This window comes from Aptenodytes forsteri, unplaced genomic scaffold, assembly GCF_000699145.1.
Source record: "Aptenodytes forsteri isolate BGI_AS27 unplaced genomic scaffold, ASM69914v1 Scaffold431, whole genome shotgun sequence".
NCBI lineage: Eukaryota > Metazoa > Chordata > Aves > Sphenisciformes > Spheniscidae > Aptenodytes > Aptenodytes forsteri.
Genome location: NW_008794622.1, coordinates 1 through 12,685, shown reverse-complemented (window position 1 = coordinate 12,685; position 12,685 = coordinate 1). Strand labels below are relative to the sequence as shown.

Sequence of the window (12,685 nt, the reverse complement as noted above, 5' to 3'; positions counted from 1 at the left end):
GGAAGGGAGGAAGGAAGGGAGGGAGGAAGGAAGGAAGGAAGGAGGGGAGGGAGGGAGGGAGGGAGGGAGGTTGTTTATAGTGTGAGATGGGGGCAGAAAGCCAGGCCTGCACCAATATGTGAAAATGTGGATATGGTTCTGTCACTCCAATACTGGATGGAGTAGGTCATGGGTAGGCTAGGAGTGATGTTCTTTGTCACTGAGGCCTAGCAGTTAATGGCTGCTCACCGTTGCCTCTCCCCTCTTTCCTTCTGCCCCTCCCTAACATTTTGTCTACTAGGAATTGTATGACAGAGGACCACCTAAAAGCGGGGGTGTTATTTGACTTCTCTTACCTGACCTGTGACATATATATACACAAGACCTGTTCATTCTGTTCACATGACTTACTGAATTTCTGAATATTTACCCACATTGGGATAACAGCTTAATTCTATATTTCCTGCCTATCTTCTATTGTACTAGCTCATGATGAGATCAATTTACACTAAAAGTCATGTGGTTCTGCTGTTATCCTTAATCCATTGAGCAGTTTGCCAGTTCTCCCACAGATTTTCTAGTCTTGGTGAGTCAGCACCAGTTCTTTGAGTGGTTGTAGAATCACAGGGAGTCAAAATGAATTTTCTGTAATAGTCCATAGAACTGCAGATACTAAACAGACAGCTGAACATTTCATTTTATGGCAAATGTGCTAGTGAGTAAGTACATAATGACAGAAAAGTTTTTGTCTTTAATACTTGCTTCTTTAAACAAGTGTGTTTTACTAACCGTGTCACATGTCACGAAGAAGAGATCATTTTAATGAACACAGAACAAGGAAGGTTTTTTAATGTTTCCTTTAAGAATACTTAAAATTTTGCAGGTAAGAGGCTGTCATTGCAGATGTCAGAACAGACAGGGAAAAAACCAACCAACCAAACAAAAAGAACTGAGAGAGAAAAAGAAAGAGAGAGAGACAGAGGAAGCAAATCATAGAAGACACATGCAAGCCATCTACAGGAACAGATTCTGGCTGATAAAAACTCCTGTAAAATAACAAAGAATATTTGCAGTAATAGTAGGTGGCATAACCCAATGCTATGACAGGGATCTTTCTAACAATTCTGCAACACAGAAGATCATGTTACTGTGCCCAAGGCTATTTCCTGGCACTGTTTAATTACATAGCATGTGTATATCCTTAGAAGCCCAAGGAAATTTTAAATGAAGGCTATATATTCTATGTCTAGTGTCCTGGTTTCGGTAGGGATAGAGTTAATTTCCTTTCTAGTAGCTGGTACAGTGCTGTGTTTTGGATTTAGGATGAGAACAAAGTTGATAACGCACCGATGTTTTAGTTGTTGCTAGGTAGTGCTTACACTAGTCAAGGATTTTTCAGTTTCCCATGCTCTACGGACTGAGAAGGCTGGAGGTGCACAAGAAGCTGGGAGGGGGCACAGCCAGGACAGCTGACCCAAACTGGCCAAAGGGACATTCCATACCATGTGACGTCATGCTCAGTACATAAACTGGGGAAAGCTGGCTGGGGGGGCCGCTGCTGGGGGACTGGCTGGGCATCGGTTGGCGGGTGGTGAGCAATTGTACTGTGCATCACTTGCTTTGTGTATTATTATTATTATCATATTATTATTATTATCATCATTTTATTTCAATTATTAAACTGTTTTTTATCTCAACCCATGAGTTTTTTCTCACTTGTGCTCTTCCAATTCTCTCCCCCATCCCACCGGGTGGGGGGGAGTGAGCGAGCGGCTGCGTGGTGCTTAGTTGCCGACTGAGATTAAACCACGACATCCAGGTAGAACCAATCCCCATATCTGGAGTAAAAGTGGATATGAAGGCCCGGGTGTAGTCTTCGTAGAAACATCAAAGTAGACAGATCAAAATTAGCATCTTGGTTATGTGGGTCCTTTCCAAGGGTCCACCTCTAAGATGAATGAACTCTTAAGTCTCAAATGGGTTTTTGGACGTGTCTGTCACTTACTTATGGCTATTAAAGGAGACTCAGATGGTGAAATTCCTCATACAGATTTCTGAAATTGGGTGGAACAAACAATAATTCTAAGGGCTTATCTATACATTTTTACACCTAATTCTCAGAGAACCAGACAGCGGTAGTTTGTGTGATGTCCAGATTTTACAAATGCAGGAAGTGGAGGTGCAAGGCAAAAAAGTCTATGATACAGCTGAAGATGAAATCCATGACTCCCAGTTCCACACTTTGTCCACATAATTTTCTGTAATACATGCTCCAACCTCACTCATATCTCCAAGATAAGCTCATAGTATTTAAAGTAACAAAAAGTCCCTGAAACATAGTATCATCTTTTGAGTGACAATCCCAGTTCAAGCCCATGACTTAAATTGCACTGTTCTTTTCAAAGCTTTTTTCACCTCTTTGTTCCTCAGAGAATAAATGAAAGGATTCAGCAAAGGTGTGACAATAGTGTTAAGTACATGGACAGTTTTAGTCAAATCTAGTGAGTCCTTTATGGAAGGTTTGATGTGGAGAAAAATGGTGGAACCATACCAAATAATCACAACAGTGAGATGGGAAGAGCAAGTGGAAAAGGCCCTTTGTTGGTCTATAGCTGATGGGATTCTCAGTACGGTAGAGATGATGTAAATATAGGAGACCAGGGTTATTATGCATGAGCCAAGGATGACAATGAATGAGATTATGAAGGCCACTAACTCAACCAGGCTGGTATCTGTGCAAGAGAGAACTATCCATGGGGCTATGTCACAAAAAAAGTGATTAATAACATTAGGGCCACAGAAAGACAATGTGCTAATCATGTATGTAGGTATGGTTATGGACAAGAAATCACAAAACCATGATCCAAAGACAAGTTGAGTTAAAAGGGTGTGATTCATGATGGAGTTATAATGTAAGGGGAAACAGATTGCCAAACAACGGTCATATGCCATGGCAGCCAGGAGAAAACACTCTGTGAAGCCCAAAGAGAAAACAAAGTACATCTGTAGAAGGCAATTGTCAAAGGAAATGGTTGGGTCTCCACCCAGGAGGACTGCTAGAGCTTTGGGGACACAAGCTGTGGTGTATCAGATCTCTAGGAAGGAGAGGTTGCAGAGGAAAAAGTACATGGGAGTATGAAGTCGTGGATGGCTTCTTACTAAGACCATGATGGAAAAGTTTCCCAAGAGTGCCAAGATGTACATGATGGAAAAAAGCATGAATAAAGACATTTTCAGATACTGATGGCCAGGAAAACCCAGGAGGATGAAAACATGGGTGCCACTATGGTTTCCTCTTTGAACTTCAGATGAAAGACTCATCTAAGTAACAAAAGACAATAAAAAAACAGAGCTTTGTTCACTGCATTGCTACTTATTTTCTGCCTTACATATCAGAATTCATAACACAGATTGCCCAAAAGTATACTGAAAAAAATATTCCAGTAGAATGTGCAAGGAAAGTAAAGCTTTTTACTTTTTTCTTTTTTTCTTTTTTCTTTTTTTTCCTTCTTTTTTTTTTCTTTTTAAACCATTCCAAGGAAAAATAGTTTTTTCCTCGCATAAATAGACTGCTGTGACCATGGCCACCAATACTCACAACACTAAAAAGGAAGAGAAGTCCAAAAGAAGTGAAGGGTCCATCCTGTCACTTCATTCTTTGAGACAATTAACCTGATACGTATTTAAAAAAGGCTGATTTTTGAAAAATGTTCAATATTTTAACTGGAAATCATTTGCAACCACTTCAGACTTCTGAAAATAAGGCATCTGATGTTTTATTCAGTTGTCTATACATAGATAACTTTTTTTTCCCTGACATCATTTTAAGTCTGGCATATTTCAATATGATGCAGAACACAAGCAAGGTCTTTATATTTCTGACAGATGGAGGCCAGGTTGGACAGATGAATCCTACCCTGTGTCCTTGGACAGGCAAGGCAAGGAATAATGGCGGAAAGATTGACGTATAGAAATTGAGTCAATCAACTGAGTGGAGAATCGTATGATAATGAACTATATACAGAAGAGGGAAGAAGAAAGAGAGGCGCTGCAGGATATACAGGAATAAATGAATAATTATATGGACAGAATAGACACATAAGCTCAGAAATAAATGGAGAACAGATAGCAAAGAATAAAGATGGATGTAACGCACACACACACACACACAAAACCCTTGCATGAACATGAAGGGATAGATAGAAAGGTAGAGGCAGTATATACACATAGAATCAGAACAATTCAGATTGAAAGAGATATCAGGAGGACTTCCTGCTTGAAGAAGGATCAGCTACAATTTCAGGGCTTTACATGCACATGGATGGATAAAGGAAGAGAAAAATGAATGTATATACGGTGGCAGAGAGACAAAAGAAAGGCAAACTGAATTAGAGAGAATTTAGCTTTCACTTTCATAGTATTAAAAAGCTCTACATCATGATGAGAGACAACAATAAGTGCAAACCCAGTATTTTTCTTCTGAAATCACAAATATCTCTGTGAAAAAGAAGAGCATTTCTGAAGCCCACTTTTCTGCCACTTACCTTGGGGGAAAAAGCATGACTCTAGCATAGCTCCAAGATACAAATACTTTCTAGACTGGCCCCTCCCCAAGGAATTAAAGTCCCCAGGGTTTTCACAGTCTCTGTGAAAACATGCAATTACCCCTTAATTAAGAAAGGAACTATTTCCACTCAACTTTGAATCATGAAAGTAAATTTGATTTTGCACATTTTTTTGCTCATTTCCCATAATCAGAGAGCTGCTCAATATCCAGATGAACCTTTCACCAACTTTTATGAGGAACTGAAATATCATTTTAGGATATTTTCAATAAAAATTCAAAATATTTTTTTGGTACAGAGGAAAAAAAAAGAAAGATAAAATAATGTCTAGTATTGTACATAAGTAGAACATATATTAAAAAACAATGCTGACCAAATTAAATTTAATATTTCTCTTCAAGGTTTAACATTATTTCTACTCTAAGTTTTGATTTGCAGCAAATATGACTAAAGAAATAATCAGTATGTGATCTGTTATAAATTCATACAATTGAACTGGATTTGGGAGGGTTATATCCTTAAATGTGAGGGTTTAAATTATTCTCACCTATTTTCAGCCATCTAAAACTTGCTTGCCCATATCTAATACAGTTACATGTGGTTCTCTAGAAATATTGGAAAAAACAGGATCTTTGAGAACATGTTTCATTTGACCATTTTAGAAATCTACCTTGGTAGATTAATCATTCTCCAGAACAAACTGGGGAACTACTTCATTGATCAAAAGTGGAGCCAATACCTAACATGACATATCTGACTTCTAAATGGGATGAATCCCAACTCTGGTTTAAATTTTGAACACTTGTTGAAGAAAATTGATGTAAATACATTTTATGTTGACTGAAAATACTGTAATGTTGGTATTTTCTATAGTGTAAAGGAGTTTATGTTATCCCTGTTTATCTTAGGCTCTTTTGAATATCATAACCTCCTCTGAAGACTTCTGTTGAACCAATGCAAAACATTTCTTCGGAATAAATGTAATCTATCCTTATTGTTAAAATCTTGATATCTTAAGTACCATAAGCCCATAGTTTTTAGCTGAAACTTGCAAGTTTATTGAGCAATAAGACTTCTGAGAGTAAAACATCTGCCTGTCCAAGTCTGAATCAAAGCTGTGTGAAATGATCAGGCCATCTAACTCCTGTCTTTGTCCAACTTAATAAGGACAACATTCTGTGAAATGAATGACCATCTAGATTGTAGTGGATCTGAATGTTTCAGAGGTTTTGTAGCTAGCTCCTTTCCTTCCATTGCTTTGTTTTCATTTCAGCATCTTGAGTTGGACTGCCATTTCCCTTATTCTCTTGCCTAGCTGTGAGGCCTACTTTCTAGCACGTTAATTTTGGTTCCATTCGTAATACTATTGTTTTTTTATAGATTTTATGTACTGCTTAATATGTATTGCTTAATGCTGAGAAGACATCTACTAATTCTTCAGACAGATGTTTCAGTCCTTTTTTTTGGTCCACTTTGCAACACACAAGTCATAGTATCATATCATCAAGAAAAGCATCCTGCCATAGAAACACCACGGCAGACTGAGATACATCAATCTTTTCATGCAGTTTGAGCTGACAAACCCCCTGATGAACTTTTTTTCAGTATAAATGGATCCTACTTGAGCCACAAATGGATAATGGACCAGCTATTGTTCAGAATCGATGCAGCTATTATGTCCATTAATCTGAGGGATAGAGCTCTTTCTCTGCTAGAGCCCTCAGATAAAGTATTGACACAAATTTTGTTAATAGATGAAGTGTGAAGCTGCAACTTCCACTCTTTTTGTCAATAATTGTGTTTTTTCAGTATAGACCACCTAATATTTCCAAAGTGAAAACAAAGTTTTACAAAATAAAGGTATTTTTTCTTTTCTCTGTTGTTTGTTTAACATTTTTAGATCATTCACCTTAATAGTTCCATGAAATGCAGTCTGTAAAAAGTAAGACAAATGGAAAAATGATTATGGTGGGAAAGTGAATTAATTCTACTTGAATTATCTGAATAATTGCATTCATTTTCAACAGTTCTGAGAATTTTTGAGCAATTAAAATTGAGTCACCAGTGGTTTACTCAATACACAAGTACAAGGGAACCAATTCAACTAACTAAAGAAAGGCATTCTCATATGGGCTATCTAAAATCCAAATTTATGAATAATTTAGCTCAACAAACAAATCATGTTGCCATTCCATCCCAGTTTTCTCATGACTGGCTTTACAAATGTTTATGCTTTCAAACACTACAAATCACCTCAGGGGCATCTCCATCTGGACAACTCAATACAGTCACAATTCGGAACACTTACAGCAACTAAACTCCTCTATCCCAGATTGTGCCATAATCTTTACTAACCCAGACTGCTGTTGCATCTAGTCAATGAGTGACAAAACATCTTCAGAAAATGGATGGTTTTGCCATCTCTCTTAGCTTTACACTTCTAAATGCTCCTTTACCATTAAGTATTTTTAGGTACTTTCATTAATGACTTTAGTGATTGGTAACCCTAAGGGAGTGATAGGTGACACACTAAGATGGGTATCTAAACGGTTAGTACAAATGGTCCATTAAATGGAAAGACTTCTGTTACACTGAAAATAGAAGCAGCTAAATAAATATATTTTATTATAGACATTTAAATTTTGTATGGCTGAAGTAAGGTGCAATGTTTCCCTCTTAGAGCAATCAGGACCACCAAGACTTTGGGTAAATTTTATCTTTTTTCCTGAAATTTATCATCCCAACAGTGGGACCTGTTTCTGACAACAAGCACTGTCATCATCTGCCTTTGTAATATTGGTGCTGGCTACTAGCTGTTAGATAGAGAGAAACAAACAACAAAAAAAAGCCTCAGAGAATAAAACATAATTTTCTGAAGGACTTTCAGTGAAGAGAGCATGTTGTGCAATGAGAGTATCACCATTCCCCTGATATCAAGTGCTCTGTCTTTCTGAGTAGCAGTGCAATGTGTAAGGACTGTGGTAATTGATAAACTGTTGTTGATATGAAGCCCATGGGGCAACTGGGGAAGGATGTGAAATAAGCCTCTTGGATGAAGGATTCACTTGTAGTTCATAAACAAGGGATGCATATTCCAGTAAATGTGAAGCTTTACAATGCAGTTCTAAAAGAGATCAAGATGGCATTATTGCTAATCGCAATTTCCAAAAGATGGAGTGTGTTTTTTCATTATAGTGGAATTCTACAGATGGTAGAACTGATTGTGGATTGATGAGGATTTTTGTTTTGTGAAATCTAATGATACTTAGAATTTCCTGTTTGCAGCCAAATGACCAATGATTTCAGTAGGAACTTATGCATATAAATACAAGTTATGCACCTGAATTCCTCTAACTTGTTTAAAATTACTCCCATGGCTGCTGAATCACACACAGGTGGTGAATTCACTCACTGAAATTCACGTCATCATAAAACAGACTTCTAAGAGTAGTCCTATTGAGCTGCCTGTGTATCTCCACTGATGAGAAGGGGAGCTCACATTCACATAAATGATTCAAAGTAGGTAAAATAAGATGAGAAAAATCTCTGTTTAGAGGTGTTTGTGTTTTGAAAGTCATGTATATTATCTCTTTTTGACAGTTTTATTTGTTTGTTTAATAAATTAATTAATGTCTAGTGGGGAAAATGTTGTACGAACAGGGAATACTACATTGTCTGTTTCTGTCAATAGATCTGTTAAGTTTGTTCCACTGGCTGATTATTGACTATCAAAGTAGTACAGTGTAAAATGAGTTTCTTAGATTTTATTTACACACTTGTGAGAGGGAAGAGTGTTAATCTAACATAAAACAGGTGTCAGCAATGTGTGCATGTATATCTGTACTAGTCTGCCTAGACTATGAACATGGGTAGTTCATGAAAATAAATAGTCATTTCTAGAATGTGGGTCATTTGACAGTTCAAACATCGTCCTCATACAATCAGATAATTATGCCCTAGAAGTGCTTGTTTCTCCCCATTGATTGTGAAAGTTTAGACAGTTTGCTCAAGAGTAGGCATCTGAATATGGACAGATTAATTTCACTTCATTCCCAGTGTATAAAATGAAAGAGAACTCCTTATTTTTACCACAGTAAACCTGTGAACCTGTCCTGTCTGAGACATAAGTAGAGAATAGTTCAATACATTCTTTGGTCAATACATTCTGTATGTGTTGACAGATGGGTCATGGCTGGGGAAAAAAAAAAAGATAGAACCAATCTATGGTAGAAGAATTCATTCTTCTGGGATTTCCTGGCAACCAGTGTTTGCCGATCACCCTCTTTCTGCTCTTTTCTGTAACATACATACTAACAGTACTGGTAAATATGGCCACCATAGTGCTAGTGTGGGTCTATCCATTCCTGCAGACTCCAATGTACTGCTTCCTTGGCAGACTCTCCTTTCTGGAGATCTGGTACACTACAGCCCTTGGAGTATTCCTGGAAAAGAATCAAATCATCTCCTTCATCAGCTGCACCTTGTAGATGTCATCCGTCTTCTCTTTGGGCTATATGGAATGTGCCGTCTTGGCTGTCATGCTTATGGTTGCTATCTGGCCATATGCTACCCTTTACGCTACAGTCTCTTCATGTGCCACACCTTGTGCACACAGCTGGCCATTGGCTCCCAGATGTTCAGTTTCCTGGGTGTCACTACCCCATCCTCTGTAATGTTCACCTCATTCTTCTGTGGCCCCAACATCATCTACCCCCTTTTTTTTTGTGACACAGATTCATGGATATCTTTCTCCTGTTCTGACACTCATTTTGTTGAAATGGTATGTCTTGTCACCCTCTCCACATCCATACTTGGCTCTTTAGCGGTAACATTCACATCCTACATCTATATTATTTCCACTATCTTGGGGATCCCATGAGCCCAAGGTCAACGAAGAGCTTTTTGTACATGTACAGCACAGCTCATCTTACTGTTGTAATTTTGTGGTATGACTCCACCATCTTCCTGTACATCAGGTGCTACCATCAGACTTCTTTGATTTGAACAAAATTGTGAATACCCTCAATACTACTGTGACTCCCATATTGAAACCTTTCATTTACACTCTCAGGAACATGGAGGTGAAGAAAGCCTTGAGAAAAGCATTAGGCAGACATGACAATGTCTTAAACTGATTGCAGAGAAAAGTAGGTGGAACAACCATAAACATATAATGCAGTGTTTACTGTATGCGTTCTTTAGCGGTATTCCTCTTCCCTATCTTTAAATGTTGGAGCAGACATCTACCTCTGAGCTAACTACTCAGGTTCTCTTTACAGTCACTGCAAAGAAAGACCATTAGTGTGTATAGTTAATCACGTGTGTTTTATATATTATTTCTGTGACGTATATTTCTGAGTCAAACGATGTCCTAGAAGTTCTTTTTCTCTCTGCTGTCTGTGAGGACATTTTAACTCAGCTGCAGGTAGTTGCATTTGGTCAGATTAATGCCATCCATATAATATTCTTATCTAATTGACAAAATTCCCTGCAAGGCAAAATATCTGCATCAACCTTGATGGATAAGAAAAGAAAGATTTCTTCTCTGCCAAGGTTTAGTACTTAGTGTTCTGGAGTCTTGTCAAGTTTTCTTGGCCTTACAAGAATGAAACGTTCATCTGATGAAGAAGAATCACATGCATCACTTAGTCTGATCATTTTAAGTATGTGTCATCTCCAAATACCATAGTCGAAATGCAAAATTAATTGTTAATTTGAAAGTATTACGTTTGCTTACGAAATTGATAGCCTGTTACAGAGTTTAAGTAAAATCTTGCTTTACTGAAATTTTGTGTCTACCTAGGAAATGGGCTCACCAGTGTCTTGACTGCATGGAAGATGCAGAATTTTTACATGAAAAGCGGGATCCATGTCATCTAACATTGGATGTTGACAATGTACATATTTCTTGAGTCTTCTTTTATAGATAGTGAAAAGAGGTTCCTTCAGAGAGCCATTATTTTAATCCAAAAATTTGCAGTTAAGACAGGCCACATAACTAACTCTCTACATGTTCTTATTTCTGTATAATGGCTCTAGATAGATCTACATTTCTAAATTTGAAATTAGATGTAGACTTAGGCAGATGAGTGTTACACTCGGTTTCATATGGAGTCACAACACAGTTAATAGTATAAATAGTTTTCACACAACCATAAGTCATTCAGAATCCAAGGTCAAAAACATTACAAAATGTTTCCATGATATTTTAGTTTCTTTCTGTGTGTTCCCCCTGCTCCCCTTCCCCAGGACTGTGTGACATGTCCTTTTTAAAGACGTAAAAACAGAGCAAAAGAGAACAGAGAATAAACATTTTAAAAAAACCAACAACCCACCCTCTGTCATTGTGTCCCTGCTGGATGAGCCTTATAATGCTTGTCTATTGCATTTTGAAAAAGTATAGCATATAACAAGACACAGTATATGTCAGATAAATGAAATGGATTAACATTGTTACAAACTGTTTCAGGGAAGGAGATCATAAGAATTACATTATTTATTATGTAGACAGTATTTTTTTCTCTGCATGTAGTATGTAGCCCACTTTTTCAACATACTTCATATTTCAGACAACCATTTTCTTAGTGTCTTCTGAAGAAAACCTACTGAAAATAATGGTACCCTGCATAAGTTCTGTTCATGATATGTCACGAACTAGTTCTCTGCAGTCTTTGCAGATTTGCAGATAGGATGAGAGGAAATGGCCTCAAGTTGCGCCAGGGGAGGTTTAGATTGGACGTGCGGAAAAATGTCTTTACTGAAAGAGTGGTTAAACATTGGAACAGGCTGCCCAGGGAAGTGGTGGAGTCCCCATCCCTGGAAGTATTTAAAAGACATGTAGATGAGGCGCTTAGGGACATGGTGTAGTGGGCATGGTGGTGTTGGGTTGATGGTTGGACTTGATGATCTTAGAGGTCTTTTCCAACCTTAATGATTCCATGATTCTATGATTCTATGATTACTATTGGAGTCCATGCATCAGCCTCTAGTATAAGGTGGGCACACCCACTGCCTAACACTTACCTCCGATATCTCTGGGGAAAAAAAGGAGGTATGTTCTGTCTATATAGTTCAGATTTTTAGTTCATGTAGAGTCACATTTCAGTGCCTGGATATAGGCATCTTAATCTCAAACTGAATTCCAAACAGGTGTGGTACTCCTGTAATTCAGACACAAACAAACAAGTGAGAGCTGGGTTTTTATTTGTTTCTGTCTGAATTGCCCCACATGATCACACCTCTGCACCGCAGCCTGCCAGAACACCAAAATTATAATATGATGCTTCTAAGGGCAGGTGGAAGGTGAGAGCATCTGCTTCATTAGGGTTATCTGATCAAGGACCTTTTCAATGCAAAAGGCAATAATAAATAGAGGGAGAAGCTATAAACAAGAACACAGAGACAACAACCTGTTAGACAAGAGGTAATGGAGACAATGGCAAAGAGCAAAAGTCGCCAGCTACTAATCAATGGGCCATTAAGAAACTCCAGGACCAGCTTTGGAGAGGCCCCCCTGGACTTTTAGTGCATCAAGCTGGACCAGCTGGCGAGTAAGGGACCATGGGGTGGGATCAGAGGCCAGGATCCAGGCAGGGGTACCAGGCCGACAGAGGGGCTGTGCTGATGCTTGGGGGATCCGCTAATGTGCATGTGCTTGTGAACCCAGAGAGTGTCATGTGTGTGCCTGCACTAGTGACCTCCGGTCTCTGCCAGCCCCAGAGGAGGAGGAGACACGGCTGCCTGTGCTTGTGTGTGATGTGTGTCCTGTATGCGGCTGCTTTTGACAGCAGAGCCTTGGCTGTGGCAGGCTGTGTGACTGGCCGTGTCAGTGTCCTCTGTGTGTGTCTGTCTGGGCATGTCCATGTGTCTCCAGGATAGGTGCTCACCTTTGCTACTGGTTGAACCTGCAGATAGGAAATTAGCAGCTGCATGCCTCAGACTGGTCAGAGATGCCAGGTCCCCGGGAACTGGGCTGGGCTGCTGAACGTGGCGGCCACTCCTAATATCCCTTTACAACCTCTGCACTCATCTTGACTGAAGACCATTATACATCAAGGAGTTAGTGCAGGTTGTAGCGCTGTGCTGTGCTGCACATCCAGTGTGGTCTCCAGGTCTGTGTTGTGCTGCACAAATCCCCTGGC

General features: G+C 38.9%; 1 protein-coding gene and 1 pseudogene across 1 annotated transcript; one reads left to right on the top strand and one right to left on the bottom strand.

Annotated features, from left to right (window-relative positions):
* Positions 1-2,346: 2,346 nt before the first annotated feature.
* On the bottom strand, positions 2,347-3,300 carry LOC103893946 (olfactory receptor 6F1). The gene is given in 1 exon segment (XM_009273249.1): positions 2,347-3,300. A coding segment is annotated over 1 exon segment (954 nt).
* Positions 3,301-6,183: 2,883 nt separating this feature from the next.
* LOC109279289 lies at positions 6,184-9,679 on the top strand (annotated as a pseudogene).
* Positions 9,680-12,685: the final 3,006 nt, after the last annotated feature.